Source organism: Kryptolebias marmoratus, linkage group LG16 (assembly GCF_001649575.2).
Source record: "Kryptolebias marmoratus isolate JLee-2015 linkage group LG16, ASM164957v2, whole genome shotgun sequence".
NCBI classification, from domain to species: domain Eukaryota; kingdom Metazoa; phylum Chordata; class Actinopteri; order Cyprinodontiformes; family Rivulidae; genus Kryptolebias; species Kryptolebias marmoratus.
Genome location: NC_051445.1, coordinates 3,263,515 through 3,283,875, shown reverse-complemented (window position 1 = coordinate 3,283,875; position 20,361 = coordinate 3,263,515). Strand labels below are relative to the sequence as shown.

Genomic DNA, 20,361 nt, shown 5'->3' with positions numbered 1-20,361 from the left:
TCCATGCAGTGTCCAGAAAGAGGTGTTGTTCAGCTTGTAGGGCAGCACAACTGCTTCCACCCACCTCCATCATCATCATCATATGAAATTACTTTTTGTCACAACAAAAAATAGTGGCTGGTAAAATATTTGAGTGGCTGGTAAAAAAATTTGAATGTTTAATTTCCACCCCTGATTTTGACAACAGTGTTGTAACTTTCTTGCTGCAAATTCTGATTCCAAATCCACATTTATAAACCATCTGGATTAGGAGGTAGATTACATGGCATCAGAATATTTTGTTGTCCTGTAATTTTCATCCTGAAATCTTGCATTAACGTTAGTTAACATCTGGTTTAGTTTGTTTTTATTCTGTGATAAAATTTAAGCAACTGACTTGTTTGGTTTAGGCATCATAACACCTTTTAAATTTAAGATTATTGACCTAGCATGTTGGCTAATGATGCATTCTCATTTATTTTATGATATTTAGCCATAGATTCTTCATCTTTTGGCTGCTGCTGCCTCAAACCTAGAGAGCTCTAAGTTATTGGAAAATCTCAAATGGGCCAAAATCAAATCAATATTAGCTTCTAAAAAGCAGCAGGTTGAGGTTGGAAGGAAGCAAAACTCTGCTTGTAATGAATCCATCTCTCCCCTCATCATGAGCCACAAGCTTTGAATATGTTTCTCAGAGTAGCCACCTTTATTTGTTTATTTGCAAACTTACTCAGAGCTGATTTCACATCTTCTGTTGGTTTTCCAAGTTGATTGCAGAGATTAGAGGCTTGTGCTGATGATCATCATCGTCATCATCCTCTTTCTTTTAACCCCCTCTGTTTACCCCCATCTCCCTGCTATTGACCGTGTTGCATGTTATAAATCAACCGTGAGCTGGGCTACCTTGCTAGTACTAATGAAAGCTCATTTATAAAGTGGCTAAATGGTCCTGACAAAAGTCCTAATGAGGAAATCAATAATTCAGTGATTGTTACTCTGCTTATACTAATACGTTCCTCTTGTAGGGCTTTGATTTCAACTAAGAGAGAGCCATTTTTTACTCGATTCAGTTCTGTGTGTCAGCACTGTTGTAGGTTTTCTGTTGCCTTTTATCTTCAAGATGGATTGTGCGCTGTTGTGTGTTTTGTAAAGAAAAAAATATAAGAAAAATCAAACTTTATCTGTTATAATCTGTGTGTAAAAGGCAGCTAACACAAATCAGCTTTGCATCAATAAAAACACATTGATTACCTAAAATAAAACTGAAAAATATCCAGCCTACAATAAGGTATGGTTATTGACATAAATAATTGCCCCTTCTGTCCCGTTCCAACATAGAATCTGCTGTTGTGACCTTCATGTGTGAAGATTCACTGCAGAAACATCTGGGCCCAACATCAAAACAACAAACTTCCCGTAAATCGCACAAACTGTTAGATATCTTAAGTTTAGGCTACGCTCACAAAACTCAACAAATCCTGTTGTCAAATCTGCAGCTGCAATAAATTTCAGTTCCATCATCCATCCATCCGTTTTCTGCTGCTTATCTGCGGTCAGGTCATGGAAGCAACATGTCCATGAGGAGCACCCGGACATCGCTCTCCCCAGAGATAGTTTCTCCTCCTGAGGAATACCAAGGCATTCCCAGGTCAGAGAGGATATACATCCGTCCAGGGAGCTCAGGGTTTGCCTCGGGTTCTCCTCCCAGCAGGTTGTATTTAAAAAACCTCCAGAAGGAGGCACCCAGGAGCCCTCCTAATCAGATGTCTTAACTACCTCAACTGATCCCTTTCAATGCTGAGGAACAGCAGCTTTACTGCTCCTCACTGCATCTCTAAGAGCCTGGTCACTCTAAGGAACAATCTCCTTTCAGTCGCTTGTATCCAGGATTTTTTAAATTTTGATCATGATCCACACCTCATGACCATAGGTGAGGGTTGGAACGTAGATATACCAGTAGATTGAGAGCTTTGCCTTTTAGCTCAGCTCTTTCTTCTCCCTGACAGACCAAAGGAGCTCCCTCATTTCTGAGGGGAAGGCCTCAATCTGTCAGTCCACCTCCTGCTTCATTCTGCCATTACTGGTGAACAAGACTTTGAGGTACTTGAACTCCTCATCCTGAAGGGTGCATTCTGCCTTTTTCTGGTCGAAACCATGGCCATGAACTGAGATGATTTTTATCTTATTTTATTTTACTTTTTTAATTTTACCAAGGCAAATGGTCCATTTGTTTACTTGGAGCTGGTGGAACTTAAAACTTGGACTGGAATCAGCCTACAGGAAGCTTCCCAATCCTGATTGGAGGTTCAAGGTTTTAATGTACCATAAAGGCCTAAATGTGTGCAGGTGATCTGCAGTAAAGTGTTCATGTCTTGATAAAAGCTTTGTTGGTTAAATGCATTTGCTTTTAGCTTTAATCTAACAACAACAAAATACTATAACTGTATTTTATAAAGATGTTTGACTAAAACACACCTTTTTGTCAATGCAACACAATTTTATTTTTGTTTCTAAACTCTGAATTTGTAGTTGGTTAACTCCGCTGCCCTGCAGGATGAATGTTTGAGTCCCAGCTGGACCCTTTCTGTGTGGACTTGTCTGTCTTGATTGTCTCTATATGGTCCTGTGATGGACTGGTTGACCTGTCCAAGGTGTACCCTGCCTTTCACCCAGTGAGCACTGGAGACAGGCACCAGCTCCCTGTGACCCTGCACAGAATCAAGGGATGATAGGAAATGGATGGATGAATGAGCTGACACAGGCCCGTTTAAAATAAATTCATATATAACAAGAAGATTTAAAAAAAATCAAAGTTCTCTAATATAAGACCGGTGTTGTCACAGGAACCTAATGTAGTGTGGCAGTGTGCAGACAGATGGTGACTCACCCCTATGAGGTCACTGATCATCAGCATCAGTGACTGGGCGTGTGTGCTGCAGGAAACCCGGGGAGCAGCACCCCAGTCCTTAGTTAATTGCGGGGGCAGGTAGATTACCCTCTGACGCTCCTCCCCCTGACGCTCCTCCCTCTGCTTTAATGTGTGCTCCCCCAGAAACCTCCTTAACTGCCTTTAGATTTATCATTATGACTCAAAATGTAATTAATGAAACACATTATGTGTCTTTTAGATTAATGACCAGGTGTGTTTTTTAAATTTGTGGATTGCATGAATCTTCAAGTCAGAATCAAACTGTTTTGGAGCAACCCTGTGTGTTTATATATATATATATATATATATATATATATATATATATATATATATATATATATATATACAGTATAAGCTCAACATATAGAAGATGAGAGACAAAGTTTTATAGTTTGATGTGAAGAAAACACACCTATGTTTCCTTTTTTCTTGCTCCCTTTGCAGTTCCTGTTGTCTTTTCTTTCTTCTAGAACAAAGAATAAGCTGTGGTACTTTGAGTTCGGCACTTCGGAGACCTTTTCGGCCACATGTAAGAAGCTCCATGACTTCTTGGAGGTGGAGGTAAATCAAACCATTCTGTTTGTAGAGAGCCATACTGAAAAAAAAGAACAAAAGCAACGACTAAATGATGTTTTTTCCAGCAAATACATTTAGATCTCATCCTTTTATAATCTCTTATGAGTGGAAAAACTCATTTGTTCTCTGCATTACTGAGAATATTATACCAGCCTGAAGGTGAAAATTATTGTGCATCTGAGAAATATTCTGGTCATTCCGTGTTCCATAAATATGCTAGTTTCAGATTTAGACAAAGTGTTGATGTGTGAAGGCTACCTCTGCAACTCCCTACCCGCCTTTCATAGATCCACAGTTCAACACTCAGGTAATTAGCCCAACATGACCCCACTGCGTGTGATATTGAGTGATAATGAAGCCGGTGTCGATACGATTCATCTTCCACCTTCATAGAGCTATCCGCACAGTGCAGAGGTCTTCATCAATTAGCGCTCTATAAGGAGCTGCAATATGAGAAAGATGCAAGTATGGAGATATAGGCAGGGTGGAACTCACATTCTTTAGAGAAACACATTTTTACAAAGCTGTGGAGTTAAGAGTTACCAGAGTTGTGACTAGTTATTGGTTTCTCTCATTCCTTTGAACTTTTTTATTTTTTTTAATAAACTTGAATCAAATCCTAATTCACCATATAACATAACCCATGACTGGAGAATGACTCATAACTCATAACAATGACCAACGTGAATGCTTATAGATTTTAAAAGCCAAGCATTCCTTAAAAGATCGTATATCGCCCGCTACCTTTAATGTCAGAGTTTTAAATTAAGATAATCCTGTGTTGAGAAATGATGGCGTTACAACAGTTTTGGTCAAATCTTTAAAATAAAGAGAAGCTTGATCTAAAGCAAAAATCCAAGATTCTGCCTCACAAGATCATAAAAACATTCGTTATTTACTCTAATACTAACATAACAGGAAACTTCTTTCCTTTTCTTTAACAGTGTGATGGCGTTACTCTGGACCTCAGCACCATCTCTTTGGAAGGCATCGCAGTTCTCAACATTCCCAGCATGCACGGCGGCTCCAACCTCTGGGGTGAGAGCAGGAAGAGGAGGGGCCAACGAAAAGCAGGGAAAAAGAGCCAAGAGAAAAGGACGCCAGTGGTCGACCCCAAAGAGCTCATGTTTGCAGTGCAAGGTAACTTTAATGCCACAGTAATAAAACGTAGTTTTAGAGCTCTTGGAACAAATCCAAACTTAATCCAAACTCAAATCTAAAATAATAGACAGAAATAATCTCTTTAGGCGACTCTAGGGATGGAAATACAGACTCTTGGGCCTATGAATATGAAATCTGGTGACTTTTAAGTCTTTTTGATTTTGGCTCAAGGCATTGATCTTAGCTGGAGAACTGTTTCACAAATTAAATTAAAATCTTAATAATTGGATTTCAAATAAGAAGTTAATGAAGCTAAATATAACATGGACTATAATTTTATCTTTTTTAAACAAAGAGAAAAAACCTAAAGAGATGTCAGCGTTTTCCTATGAGGAAAAAATTCGTAAATGATGATCAATCAAAACAGTATAAAGGCTCTAAAAAATAAAACTCATAGCACCCATCTCCTGAACGAGCTGAGTGTTTTAATATATGATAGCTCAAAAAGCACAAAGTATGCAGAATTATCTAGTCTGCAAAAAATAAAAAAACAGGAAAACAACAGAGCATTCACACTAATAAAAAAATCATTGCTAAAAGTAGTCTCCTTTTATTTGCCACAAGAAAAAAGAACAGTACGTATAAGTGGATGAAAAATAGTTAAGGTTAAGGCTCTTTACTTTGCTCTTTTTTATGCTCTTAGGAAGTTTGTATAATTCAACCAGCAGTAGTCTCTCTTGTTGTTATTTTGTTGGTTGGAATCTGAAATTTTGGGAAACACTGATTTACGGAGTGTCTGAAAACTCTGCATACACATGGTGTCAGAACTGCTCAGTCATTTGCTGCATTTTCAAAACCAGAGCTGCTACAATGACATCTTGTGCTGCAGGACAATGATGATATAAGTTACTTTATTTCCAACATCAGATGCAGAAAGTCTGTGTCCTTGCTCCTATCATACAGACCAAAGATGAAACTTTTAGCTAAACTTTTCCCCAGCACATGAATATTTTACTCATGACAAGGTGAATCACAGCTGGCAGGTTTTGTTTGCAAAGAAGAGGTAAAATCACGTCAGTGTGTGGAACTGTCACTTGGGTATTAATGGTCTGTGTGGGCGGCGGTGGACAGGCTCTGTTAATGGGAGTGGACTGAGTGGGGTGTTGGGCATACCCTCGAATCCATTTACGTCAAAAGGAAGCCCATCAAGAGGAACATATGAATGAACAAAACAGAATGAGTCAGCTACTTTACGGTAGAAGGAGAAATGGACTGAATCACCAAGAGGCATTATTTGGAAGTGCAATAAATATTTAGAAAATTGCAACTTTTTTATTAATATTCAAATATTTTGTACCATTATGAAGAAAATACCCAACTGCTGAGAAAGATGTGTATTCAAAATTGGAGAAAAGGTGCAGTTTACCTTTACTGTTTTGTACATTGATGCTTTCAGATTGGGATAGTCTGTTTATTTTTAGGCATGTTAGCAACATAGCTCTAAAATGGAAATGGTTCAGTCTGTGACATATTCTCACAATTGGTTAAAAAGTGTGCAGAATTGTTAAATCTACTTAAACCATCTGATTGTGACCATTAGCATTAAGTTAAATAGGGATGGTGTACATTTATGTTTGCAGCTTCAGTAGTGTTGCCTTTTTTTGTTTCTGTCTCGGGTAGAAATAAACAATGGCTGTGGTTGTGGTGGAAAATTGGAAAAACCACAACTACCATATTGTGGTCATCCAGGTGTTAACTACACGCCGTAACTAATCATTTCTTCTAACAATCCACGGTGCATGCTGCACTTTTCAAAATCCTCTCATCAAAAACTTAAAAAAAGGTATATAAATGTAGAAAATGGCCAATTTTATCAAGACTTTGAGTGTGCATCAAACAAAGGATTTTTACATTGCCAAGGGTGTTTTTGCATTTTAATCCACCTGTTTTGTCAAAATATGTTAATATTAAAGGCAAGTTTTCTGGATCCACATATGCATATCTGTTGGGAACTTTCAGCCCGCTCATATTCGTGCTATTTCTGGGGTCAGCTGTGACTCATAAGTGTACAGTGTCATATTCCAATCCAGTAGGTAAATGTTCTGTACTTGTATAGCACCTCTCCAGCCAACCAAGCTACTCAAAGTGCTTTACAACACAATCTGTGTCCTCATTTACTACATCTCTACAAAGAATAAATCATTCTATGGAGACTAATCAGTGCTTTAAACTCCATTCATACACCGATGGGGCACACATCGATGAGGGAATGAGGGGTTCGGTGTCGTTCCCAGGGACATTTCAACAAGTGACTGCTGCCAGGAATCAAACCTCCAACTCTCTTATTGGAGGACGACTGCTCTAACCACTGATCCACAGCCACCCCAGCTGTGGAACGATAATCAGCGATAATGCTCTGATTTGTCAGTTGTTTAGCAGAAAAGAAGTTTTAGTGATTTAAAGTAATTTGAGAGAATCTATATTCTTGTTTTTCTTACGTGATAATAAGTACAAATGTAAAAAACAATGAATTCAATCTCCTTAAACAGCATCCCCTTAAATCAGGTGTCCTGTTTGAAGTTTTTGTGTTTCTTGGAAACACTTTATGGGACAACTGGTGGCAAAATGTACAACATTTGCAAAAGACTAATCAAGCTCTATCATCACTTAAACAAAGTGTCTGATCATAAAGATGGAAATAAAATGAAGCACATCTTATCCCACCCTGTTGAGATGTTGCAGCCTGACACTCTTCTATCATTTTGGAGTTAAGTTTTTGGGTATATGAGTGAATCATGTCTCAGTTTGTGAAATGTTTTGAGACAATTCTAAGTTGAGGATTCCATGTGACTACCATTTTTTTTTTTTCAATGGATGCCGACACTTTTTAAAAATAGTTTTAGTTCAAATCGCCTGATTCTTGAATTGAATCAAACTTTAAAACACATTTTATAGAAACAAAATACAAAAGCAATGTAACCGCAGCCTGCTCAGGTGGTGCACAGAATATTCTGAAGGTTTCCTGCTGAGTTGGTGTGTCTGAATGATTCTACAATCAGTGTCAGGCTTCAAACACGACGAGTCAGTGAGACTCTCCAGACACGGCTGCTGGTGATCGCTTCTGAGACATCACCGGTCAGAACAGAACTCGTGGATAAACAGAGCTCTGTGAAGCTGCCTATGAAGGTTTGTTCATACTTTTTGAATAAGCCTTGTACCTCCATTCTAAAAAGAAGAATGCATTTATCGTACAATTTTGTTTTCTGTGGGGTTGTTGTGCTTTCAAGGTTTGTAAAACTCAGATAGATTTCAGATTAACCACTGATTCACAGGAATAAAAGAGGAGAAAACTCATTGAATGAAATGAGAAGTAACAGAAAGGATACACATCGAGCCTAAAATAATAACACAGCATGCAAATGTTAAGATGCTTCCTTTATTCATAATGTGTTTCTGTGGCGCAGAGGAGACTGTGAGGTTGATCAGTTCAAAGCCTAACCTTGTAACAGTGAACACTCCATTTATCCCTAAATAAAAATCAATCTTTTCTGTGTTTTGAGTAAAAAAAAAAAAAAAGAGGACGCAGTTTTAACTTGGGAAGGCTCTTAGTGTGAGTGAAGAGTGTGTATTTGTGCTGCGCCCTGGTGCTTCTGTGTTCATTTGAGTCTGTCTGTGCCTGCGTATTGATGTGTTGGGTGTCCACTTGTACTTTATATGTGAGAATAGATGCCCTTGTGGAAGGTGCCCTCGAGGAGAGCGGCCTAACTTGTCAGATCAAGAGAGCAGAGTATTTATAGGTAAACAAAGAAGAGCCTCGGCCCACGGGGGCCACCGGCGAGCACTAACCACAGATCAAACTGCTGGCAGGGATTATATTTGGTGAATGTGTGTGTGTGTGTGTGTGCGTGGATTGGTGGGTGGCTGAGGAGGGAAGAGGGGATAAAAATAAATAAATAAACGTGACCTTTCGGGAGCTGTTAAATCGTCCTGCTGGTGACGCCAGGAGACAAGCCCCTCAGGTGGAAGGGAATGGCTGCAGAGTGAATTATTTAGAATGGGACTGAGGTTTTGTAGGAGGGAGGGGAGGGTTCATGTGTGGGTGGAGGGGCTGATGCTTAGGACTGATCCCCCATGACAAGCCTCGAGAAGCTTTCGTCTGAGGATCCACACGTCCTCCCTCCTCATCCCGCCATTCCTCCTTAGTTTTACCTTCAGCTGATCAGCCGCTGGTCCGAGTTCACTCTGTCACTGCCCCCCCTCTGCCCATCGCTCCACATGCGTCAGAGCAGCCAGCGGCCTCGACAGGCTGTTTGACAGTGACAAGAACGCCGTTTCTGATCGCACACACTCTGACTGGAACGCACAGCTGAGATTCAAGCTACAGCGCCGCTTTTGTGTCACCTTTGGACGTTCATTCATGTGTCCATTCTGCCTTTTCAGCCTGTGTGTGTCCCTCTGAGTCAGTTACTGAATTCATCACCTGAATGAGGCACATTATAGGTTAGGTAAGAGGTGATTATATTTGGCTACGGGATGACGAATGCGTGACGAACAGGTGACTCTGCCTTCATCTAAGATTATCTTTAGCAAATAAGTTTTTATTTATAACTGTAGCACTGTGCACTTTTTGTTTCTAGCATTTCATTTAAACATTTAATACGAAAAATAATTTGGTGACTCAGAGCAAATCTTGGAAATACACTAAGAAATCCCATTTGATCAAATCTAATATTTTGAATTGTTTATGACGTTGTGTACCTCTTTGATTAATACGGGTGAAGCTGAAAACAGCAATGGTTGTATTCTATAGTTCATATTCTTTTTTTAATTGGGTTCAAAGGAAAGGTTTTGAACAATTAAAATTTTATCTGTTTGAGATAACTCTTTAAATTACCTGAGTTTGGAGAAATGAAAAGAAAATGCATTCTTTAAAGCAATGATTCCCAAAGTTGGGATCGGGACCCCAGTGTGGGTCACTCAACACCAAGTTGGGGTCCTTAGATAATCTCCAGATATCAACTTACAATAAAAAACTTAGTTTTTATGCTATGTTTGCACCATAATCGTTACAAAAACTTAAAAATACGAGTCCATAAATTGATTTTAAAAATAGCATAATGGATGTTAAGTCTGTTTGTGTTGTCATTATGTCCTTATTTATTAGAGTTATTAGCATTTTTGGATGTTTAAACAGCCAACAGATGGGCTCACACACCTTTGTCACTATTATTTTATGGGTCGGAAGCTGAAAAGTTTGGGAACCACAGCTTTAAAGGGCAGCGAGGCCTTTAATTTGATATTTATTATTTGACTTTGTCTGTTTGTTTAAAGACACATTTTTAACAATTCACGCTGCTAATGTAAGTAAAATACATTGTCTGTGGTTGGTAACATGCTTTCATAATGTCCAGGTGAGGTTTTATTATTGTTTCCATGGTAACCTCACTGGGTAATATATCACTTATTCTCATGCTGACAATGAGCCTATGTTTATAACGTTCACTTGTTCACTGACTCACTACATCATAGTCACTTTATAGAAGACATAACAGGGAACAGCCCAGTGTTTTTGCTTTTTAAATACTACCTGAATGCAGCAATACTTCATAAATAAACCCTGGAATACACACCTGAATCTGAGGTGATGGACAGCATAATGTTGATAATTTCTGCTGAGAAAATAAAATTAATATGTCTCCAGTACTCTAAAATAACATTTATTTACACATGCATGTCTCTATTATGCTTATTTGTTAGATGTTTATTAAAAAAAAACATGTACTGCACAATAATATGAATAAAATTAAACTGATGTTATAGAGATTTCACTAGTGCTTCTGAAGTAGAAAATTGGTTAACTCTCATTCACTCCAGTTTGTACATTTTGAGAACCATAGACTATTCAAACACAGCCTCCATTTTTATTTTTTACATGACTGCTAGAGTAGGAAGACCTTCTTCACTTAAAGCATCTTTAAGACGCTCTTTTAACTCCAGTTCAGGAAGCCAGTGAACTGATAAAAAAAGACAAACTTGTCATTTAATCTAGTTTGACCTATGGCTCATTAAACAGTGATCTTGAATGGAGACAAAAACCTGTCTCTATTCATTACCTCCACCAAGGAGGTTATGGTTTTAGTAGTGTCCATCTGCCAAGCTGTCTGTCTGTCTGTTTGCAAGATTACTTGCAAGAGGAAATGTTGGGGTGGTCAGAAAAAAACAAGTGATTAAATTCTGGTGGTGATCCAGATCACGTTTTGGATCCTACAGTTTTTGCACTCTGAGTGCTTCTAGTTCATAATCAATTGATACTGTTTTTAAAAAAATATGCAAGGTTACCTGAAAGTTTTAACAAGAAAAAAGATGTAAAAAATCCTTTTCTGTGTTTTTTCAACATCCAGCTGTTGCTCTGAGTCCTTTTGGCTTCATAAAATCAACTGAGATGTCTCTCTCTACACTTCCAAATGCCTAACCTCTCGAGGGTATGCTGGATTTTTGTAGCCCAGGGCAACAAGGAACTCCTATCAGTGTGGTGATCCGGCTCGTCATACATGTCAGCATGGGTGTGTGAGCCGTGTGCCTCAACATGAGAAGTCACAGAGGGAGGATCGGCTCTAAAGCCCAGAGCCAGGAGGTCAACTTCTTCCACTCTGACCCTGGAAAGCTTAGATAGGGGCAGACACATGTCCATCACCATGGTGACAGCTGGACACCAGAGCTCCGCAGCAGCAGCATCGCCTGTGACACTCCTTCAGAAACTTAAACAGGACAGCCAGCAGGAGTGACAGTGAGCCGACGCGCCCTCACGCTACAAGTGCCTAAAAATGGGTCTTGGTTTCGATGAGTGTCTGAACGCTCCCGGCAGCGTGGCGGCAGCTTCTCTGCTCATGGAAGGATGAGTCGTAAGAAAGTCGGAAGCAGAGCGGGCGGCTGAAACATATGGGCCCTGCATGACACTGGGCTTCCAGCAGGGGCAAAATCAATGCTCGTAGCTGAAAAACAGAAGACGAATTAATAATTATATTATCACAAGATTGCTTTGCATTGCCGGCGCCGTCTAATTAATTGCTGCTTTGTTTGTTTCCTTTTTTTTTTTACAGTAAATATTAAATGTTTAAGGAGCAGAAGTTTGAAGTGACAAAACAGCACATTGTCTTTTCACAACCTTTTTTTTTACTCCCCCACTTTTTTAGTACATTTTTTCCAGCTCTGGTTTGTCTTCTCTCTCCCTGTGTATTTTTTTTATTGTTAAAACCGAGAAATCTTATCTGGAAATATTTTGTAATTTGTTAAATAATTTTAGCAAAAATTCTTGGAAAGCATTCATTCAACTGTGGCTACAATGTAGCTTACCGCCATCAGTGTATGAATGTGTGAATGAATGAAACTTTCATAAAATAATCATTGGATGTACATCTACAACTTATTAACTTTTAGAATCAACCTGATTCAATATGGCTTCCACAGCCAACTGACTTTATAAGATGCAAAAAAGGTCAAAACTCAGTCAATTTTGCAAATATTGAGGTAAAATCTGGTGTAGTAGTAGCTGAGAGTCATTTACAACACATACTTTGAGCATGACATCACATGATATTGCAAATTATGTTATTTTCAGGGTTTGACCAAAATGGCTACAACTGTCATTTACTCTGTCCTTCGAGGAATGCTAGACCTTTGATTTAACAAAGGATTTACAGAATGGCAGCTTAAATGATCTTTCTGCATCTTTATTTCTTTTTGATCTCAGATCTGTCTGACCAGCTTCTGGAGGTGGTGGGGCTGGAAGGAGCCATGGAAATGGGTCAGATCTACACCGGCCTGAAGAGTGCCGGGAGGCGTCTGGCTCAGTGCTCCTCTGTGACCATCAGGTCAGCGGACAGCTGTCTGCAAAACACATTCACCCTTTCCAATCATTTGAGAAGCATGCATTAAGTTACCAGGTTCAAACTAGTTTTGTTTGGTTGCTTTACTGCAACATATGTTCTTGTTTATCACCTCCAGAACCACTAAATCCCTCCCAATGCAGATTGATGGGGAGCCCTGGATGCAGACTCCCTGCACTGTAAGTCATCACTGTCTCTCCACAAGTGGTTCAAGCTCACTGGATTCAGTCAGCACAAACATATTGAGCTATATGCTTATACTTTATAGCAGGGTGGGCAACCCTTGTCCTCAGGGCCACTATCCTGCATGTTTTCCTTGTTTCTCTGCTCCAACACACCTGATTCATGGTTAAATCACCTCTTCATGTTCTGCAGAAGCCTGTTAATGACACACTGATTCAAATCAGGTGTGTTGGAGCAGGGGAACAAGGAAAACATGCAGGATGGTGGCCCTCCAGGACCAGGATTGGAAACCACTGCTTTATAGTATAGTGTACAAAGCAAGCAGTATCAAAAAAAACATTTTTATGCTGACAATGTTGTACATCTATAAATTTCAAGTATAGCTTCCCATAAAAGTTCCACTGTCTAATTACAGCTAATCTAAACTTCATGGCTTTCAGGCATACATACCTTATTTAAATGTTTTCCTTTGTTTTGCAGTACCTTCTGATAAAATATTACCTGATTTGGTTGAAGTTATATGATTTTCTTACCGTTTATAGCATAAACGTGTTGCCCAAAAGGTGTTTGTCTTTTTACTGCGTGTTTTTATAGGTTATAGTTGTCTTGTACTTTAATTAGACTGACACTGCAGATTATGCACTGCTGATTTTCTCAAATGAATTACCTAGGCAAAAAAACAAATGTAAATGCTTTGGTCCAGTGGTAGGTATTGGTGTCTGAATAAAAACATAAAAAGTGCTGTATATAAAGTGTAAAGTATATATCAGGTAAGAAATGTACGACTCTGCATAAATTGAACAATAGTAAACAGAACCTGGAGAACTTAAAACAGCACTGTACACTCATTGGCCACTTTATTAGGTTCATCTGTTTGAGTGATTTAAATCACTGGTTTGAAAAAGAGAAAATATCCAGTGAGGAGCAGATTTGTGGACAAAAACGCCTTGTTGATGTCAGAGTTTAAAGAAGATTGGGTAGACAGTAGCTCAGATTACCATTCATTCCAACCAAGGAATGCAAAATACTACCTCTGAACAGCCACAACAGCAGAAGACCACACCAGGTGACACTCCTATCAGCTACGAACAGGAAACGGAGGCTACAGTTTCCACAGGCTCACCTAAATTGGACAATAAGAGATTGGAAAAACATTGCCTGATTTGATGAGTGTCAGTTCACTGGACTCCAGCGGTCTCCGCAGTGACCAGATCTCAATCCAGTCGATCGCCTGAGGGATGTAGTGAAAGATTTACATCATGGATGTGCAGCTGACACATCTGCAGCAGTTGTGTGATGCTAACATGTCAGTAAGGGCCAAAATGTCTGAGTATTTTAAACACCTAGTTGAATCTACGTCCTGAAGATTTCAGGCAGTTCTGAAGGCAGAGAGGGTCCAACCTGGTACTGGAAAACTAGACCTGTGATAGAAAAAAACAACAACAATGCATGACAAAACAAAAATAATGCAAGTTGGTTCAACTTCGAACAACAAGTTAGCGTCTAACAACACCTAACTCTAAGGAAAGTGATTCATGCAGTTTGTCAGAGCAGACTTTGAATCAACCTGTTAAATACAAACATCTCAGCTCAAACAGGATGTCATTCCACTAATTAATAACAACAACGACTATGCAAATGCATCTCAGTTCCTCTGCATGCAAAATGTATTTACACCATTACTCCATTTGCATTTTGACTCCTTATACAACATGTAGCACTACCTATCAAAAATACCTGCCACAAATTTAAGCTGATGCATTATTTCCACATGGGATTATGATAAAATACCTTTAAAAAATAGTGATCTTTTGCAATGATTTTGGATTTGACATTACATTGTTTTTATTCCTAAATGACAAATTAATTTATAACCAGTGTTCTTGTGGTAAAATAAAATTGCATAATGTTGCATTTTTAATTTTCCAACCAAATTTATTTCAGGTCCTCCTTTAGATCTTTTCCCCTGTTTCTTATTAGAGGTTTTTTGTTTGTTTTGTTTTTTCAAAAGGTTATCGCTTTGGTGTATCAGAAAATGTTAAGTTCGTGTTTAGTGATGGCAGAAAGTCCACAAAAGCTGGTAATTGCCACAGAGTCATAGTGCAAGTATAATAAATGGCAGCTTTCCTTTGAAGGGACTGTTGGTCCTTTGAATGCAGATGGCAGCTCCTCATTATTCAGACTCTTGAAGTGACAATTTAACGATGGGTTTGGATCTGACAAACTCAAAAAATGGCATCACTGCTGATCAACTAGATATTGTTAGATTATAAAACTAAAACTTTGCCATAATTGACCATAATATGCTCCCATTTGTTTGCAGTCATAAACCCCCGGGATTCTCTAAGTTTGTTGTATTAAAAAGTCTCAGATATACATTTATAAGCCAACAGAGCCCATTTGACAAGAAACCATATGGGAGGTAATTTTTGTTTTTGATGCATTACTGAATGAAAATCCTGTGTGTAGCTTGGGTGAAATGAACTGTGACTAAACTTCATTATATGATTGTAATCACTCATTTTTTAAATTTTTGAGTGAAAGGGGAATGTGATTGATGAACGTAGTGACGATCTTTCAAAAAAAAAACAGAATAATCACTTTTATTTGCAAGGTTTTCTCTATTTAAGTTGTTTTAAACTTTCACCAGTGACATTACTGTTGCATAAATTGTCGTCTCTCTCACTTAAAGTTTTAAAAAGTTATTTATGCATTTTTTTCATATCTTTGTCATCTTCAGCTGCTATAAATTAAACCCCGCCAGTCTTTAAACACAGACCAGAAAACATAATCCTTTTTCACCAATGTTGCTTTCTCTTTCTTTAATTTCTCTAATTCCAGATTCAGATTGTCCACAAGAACCAGGCTCCCATGCTGATGGGACCGCCGCACTGTCGGAGCTTCTTCTCTTCGATCCTCAGACGAACCCGCACCGAGGGCAAAGACTGAACCGACCATCGCGCCACCAGACACCTGTGTCCCGTCGCACACACCAGTGTGCAAAGCTGCTGCTGACTTGGCCCGGTTGAGACTTTAACGTGTGTTTTGTAGCCAAGCGAACAGTAGCACACTGTAGTTTCAGTTTGTGCTGCCTGCAGCATGAAGATGTCACTGAAAGGCCCTCGTTGAATCCAAAATAAGCTGCATTTGGAACCGACACTTTGATCTCCAGCGAGTAGTTTAGCTCCAAAAATATTCAAGTTATTTCTGGAAGTCCACCTCTGATCTATTTTCTGTTAGTCTGTTTTTATTTTCACTGTTTTGCTCTGTGTCATGTGGAACAACCAATGATATATTTATCTATTTATTTATTTATTCATTCATTTTTTACTATTTATGCTTTGGTTTTTTTGTATTTGCATACCCCTGCTGCATGATGGACAGTGAAAGAGGCTGATATATTTGGAGTTTGCAGCTGATTTTTAGGTGTTTAGTAAAAGGCAGTGTTTCTTTGCTCAGCCTTCGTTTTGCACTTCACTCATGAATGGTTTCAAAGCCTGAGAATCATTCGCTTTTCTTCTTCGCGAGTCATCCTCGTCACATTTTGGTTGGCTGTGATGCTGCTCTTTCAGTGGTAAAATTAGGAAATGATTATTGATTGTTCATTTAAAAAAAAAGTGCATGCCACTCTTTGTTTTATGTTGCACGGGAGATTTCCAGACTGTTTACCATTATGTGCACACTTGTTGCATGAGTGACCAACTGATATATTCATGGAAATTCTTTGACCAACGTTTTCAGCTTCAACCATATAATCCCTTATCAATCAGATGGCCTTATTTTATTAGGATGTTGTAGTACTTTTAAATTAGAAATAGTAAATGTCAAAATATTTTTTATGTGCATTTATATCGGTACAGTACATTGGTATTTCAACTGTATGGATAAATATACAGGGATTTACCTGTACAGCTCTTGCAAGTGTACAGCTTAATTTACAGAATTTATAGTTTGATTTAAGAAATCAATACTGAAAATCAGCCTCAGCCTATAAGTACAGTTTTAGAGAGGCATTTTAATGGCACTCAGGTGTGTCATTGCAATCTGGGAAATTAACACATTTAACCTCTGAAAAGTAGTTTACATGACTTCAGAGTCTCCTCCTGCCAATACATGAGTTACACAATCCTTACACTCGTGTGCCAACAAAACCCAAACTTGACAACTTGGACATAAGTCCAGCTCAGCTGCTGTTTTCAATCAGAAAAAGCAGTAAATATTAGCACTTCTTTATTTCTGTTTCTATTTTATGCTAATTTTTTTTAACACAACTAGCAGCAAAGATATTCAAGAGTCACAGAAGCATGGCTTTGTGGTCATGAGTACTATTTCTTGAAATATATCACCCTACAGTGCTCAAATCTTTCTGTATTTTGTGTTGTATAGTTTAGGAAAACCTGTGTTTCTGTGTGGACAAGGCCTAAGAGTGCAGGAATTAAAGTTCAGCTGTAGGCTATCGTTCACTGAGGAGCATCTACGTGGCGAGCCAGGAAGTGTTTTTACACAAAATGCCTCTTTCAGATTTTCCGTTTGCACTTTGCCTCTGAACGCAGATTTGTTGCCATGTTTATTGATATTTATTAATGGCTTCAACATGAAGCATTTGTACACATTTGCATCGTGCACACAAATATAAACCGTCAGTGCAGGAACCAGATGGTCACAACATTCAAATTCTGAGTCAGAGACACCAAAAACCTACAACATAAATTAGAAATATGCTCTGACAATGCAAAAACATCCAGGCTATCACCATGAGAGTTCACAGCATCACCAGTATTTTTTTATTTAAGAAATAGTACTCACCACCAAGAAGATATTCTTTAATGACTCTAAAGTCTTTTTGCTACCAGTTGTGGATAGAAATGTGCATGACATTACTAAAACATAAACGAGAGCAAACATTTACTGCTTCTCTGTTTGACATCAGCAGATTGGTGTGTGCACATAAGGGTTGCACAATACGTTTTTTTAAGTGCATTACAACACATTTCTGTATTTATACATCTCATTCACTTTCAGCAAAGACAAAACCCATTCACATTAGGAGAGAAGCGTTACTTCTGCATGTTTTCTGACACTAAATGTAGGATTTGCTGTCTCAGTCTTTACAATTGCCATACGCCTGTGGAGATTAAGGTCCGAGTCTCCCATCTCTAGGCTTTGTGCGGTGCAGCATTTGTACAGTGAGGTTGTATTTTTGTACACAGTACGATTTATTTTTCTGCTTCCTGCCTCACTAAGAAACTCACACCATGTTGTGCTTGCTTACAAACACGTTATGCCTGTCAGAATTGACTGAGAAAAGTAAAAGAAACAATTAAAAAAAAGGGGGTTTTGTTGTTTGGGGCAGTGTTCTGGTGTTGTTCTCAAGCTGAACTTTTTTGAACTGTTCTTCATCGTTGTTGTTCATGAAGTGATTTGATGTCCAAGAATCTTGTTGTTCATAAAGTGAAAGTGAAATTTTGTATTCCTCTTACTTTTTATGTAAAGGAACAAAAAAAAGCAGTTTTCCATTTTTTTTTCTAAAACCACAGAAAGATGAACTCATTGTGGGAAAATGTTTCTAATCAGCAAACTATAATTAAATAATTGGACAGACTGACTTTGAATTTGTAAAAACAGAATCTTACAGTGCTGCTTAGTGGGCATTAACTATTTCACAATTAGCTGTTACACCTTTACACCTTCCACCATCAGTTTTTAGTGCAGCAGAAATGGTATAAAGCTGTTGGTGCATCACTTCACAACATTTCAGAATCTGTGAGAAGATTTTAAACCAAACCATAATGCATTACATAAATCCTTTTTTGGTGCCCAAGACTCAGCAAATAGCAAAAAAAACAAATAATAGTTAAGAGCAAATAAAAGAAAACAGTAAAACTTTAGCTGTTTTTAAAACGTTTTTGTTTATTTAGCCACCATCAGCTTGGATTTGTGAAGTCTGCAGCAACTGACAGATAAAGGAAAACATGAGGACACTGCAGGATGTAAGAGTTTATATGTTTAAAATAAAAAATAAGATAAAATTGAAGGCCTAGCATGCCTTGAAGGAATGTACAGTACATCATCTGACGCCTGTCATGATAAAGTTTTAGATTAAGATCATCTTATGTTAAAATAAAATGACAGTGTTGTAGGCGATTCGGTCAAACCTTAAAAATAACATTATCCACAATCTCACAGTCAGTTTGTGTTGTGAATGACTGTCAGCTACTACTACCTCAAACTGACTGGGTTGGCTGATATTGATTAGCTGTGGCTGCCATCTTGAATTGGGTTTACTCCAAAAGGTAAATAGTTGTAGATGTACATCCAGTGATTACTTTTAACATGTTTCATTAAAATACAGTTTGACAAACAGCTACAACTTTATATATTTTAAATGAGCGGCGCCCCACCTGCCCTTATGGCACACCTGGTATATATCTAATTGTTTTCCTTTAACCATAAAAATAAAATACAGAGTGACAGAGGGAATGTTAAAATAAGCATCAGGTTAAAAATGTGGTATGCAAAATAAAATTAGTGATACACTGATCTCCTGCATGTGACAGTTTATGTGTCACAAAGATTGTTACCCCCTTTGTTCTGGTAATTGCGGAGATTATATATGTATTATTTAAGGAGTGTTTGTTTGCAGGCTGGGCATTTCTCCAAGTCAGATGGGTGGGCAACAGCACTTGACCTGCGTTTCTCCATCCTCACGGGTGTTCAGCACGAGTGACACCCTGCTTCACTTCACATCAACTTCACCTGCCAGGTAATGGAACGCTGCCTGCATCCAAGATGGCACCAGCGTGACCACTACTGACTTCCGATATGTCCATTGTGCAGTCAAATGCTAAATGTAAGGATAAGCTTCACTTTCAGGAATTTACCATGCTTTGTATCAGTGAAATTAAAGTTTCTGTAGTTGTGAAGCAAAGACAGGACTTTATTTTACCATTGTGGAAAGAAATATTACCTACATGGTCCCATTTAGGGATTGTAGAACACAAGGAGTATTTTACCTTCCCAGATGAAGCAGGAAACAGAGTTTGCATGAGCAGAAAAGTCTGAGGGTTAAGTTAAGGTGGACTTGTTTTTTTAAAGGTTGTGTTTAGGCTGTCCAGGGCAGACAAATACCATTTATCCATTTATGGGATGTTTCTACTGCTTCCATGTGGATGCAACGCTGACACAATAAAAAATAAATTAATAAAAAGCTTTAAAACCTTTGCTTGTCCTTAAAACACCATTCTTGTGTGGACAGAGTTTTATTTATGCACTGTGTACCTCTTTTGTTGAGACTGATTAATCTCAAATGCATCACAAATGTTTTTTTTTTGAGGAAAAGCACATTAAAAAGTTATAAATGATGTTAAGAATAAGGTTATATAAGGTGGTTCGAGCTGTCGCCTTTCAGCAAAAAGGTCGCAGGATTACCTTCTGGGTGGAGTTAACGTGTTCTCTTCGTGCTTGTGTGGGTTTAATCCCACAGCCCAAAAATTAACTGGTAACTCTGAACTGTCCCTAGATTAGAGCGAGAATGGTTGTTTGTCTCGTTTGTCTCCATGTGTCCCTGTGATGGACTTGTGACCTGTCCAGGCTGGAGACAAACACCAGCTCCCTGCGACTCGAAAAGGAGAAGTGGGTAAAGAAAATGGATGGTTAGATGTTAAAAATAAAATTCAGAACTGTGTGTGAACACAAATGTTTGAGGCA

At 38.5% G+C, this 20,361-nt stretch overlaps 1 protein-coding gene across 3 annotated transcripts in view; it reads left to right on the top strand.

Moving 5' to 3' along the window:
• Positions 1–18,255, top strand: part of dgkb (diacylglycerol kinase, beta) — a 71,003-nt gene extending 52,748 nt beyond the window's left edge. For all 3 annotated transcript variants that reach the window (XM_017428592.3, XM_017428593.3, XM_017428591.3), the window contains 5 exons: positions 3,379–3,469; positions 4,429–4,624; positions 12,336–12,456; positions 12,590–12,650; positions 15,496–18,255. In XM_017428592.3, the coding sequence (XP_017284081.1) occupies positions 3,379–3,469; positions 4,429–4,624; positions 12,336–12,456; positions 12,590–12,650; positions 15,496–15,603 (577 nt within the window). In that variant the 3' untranslated portion in view covers positions 15,604–18,255. The remainder of the gene's footprint in view (positions 1–3,378; positions 3,470–4,428; positions 4,625–12,335; positions 12,457–12,589; positions 12,651–15,495) is intronic.
• Positions 18,256–20,361: the final 2,106 nt, after the last annotated feature.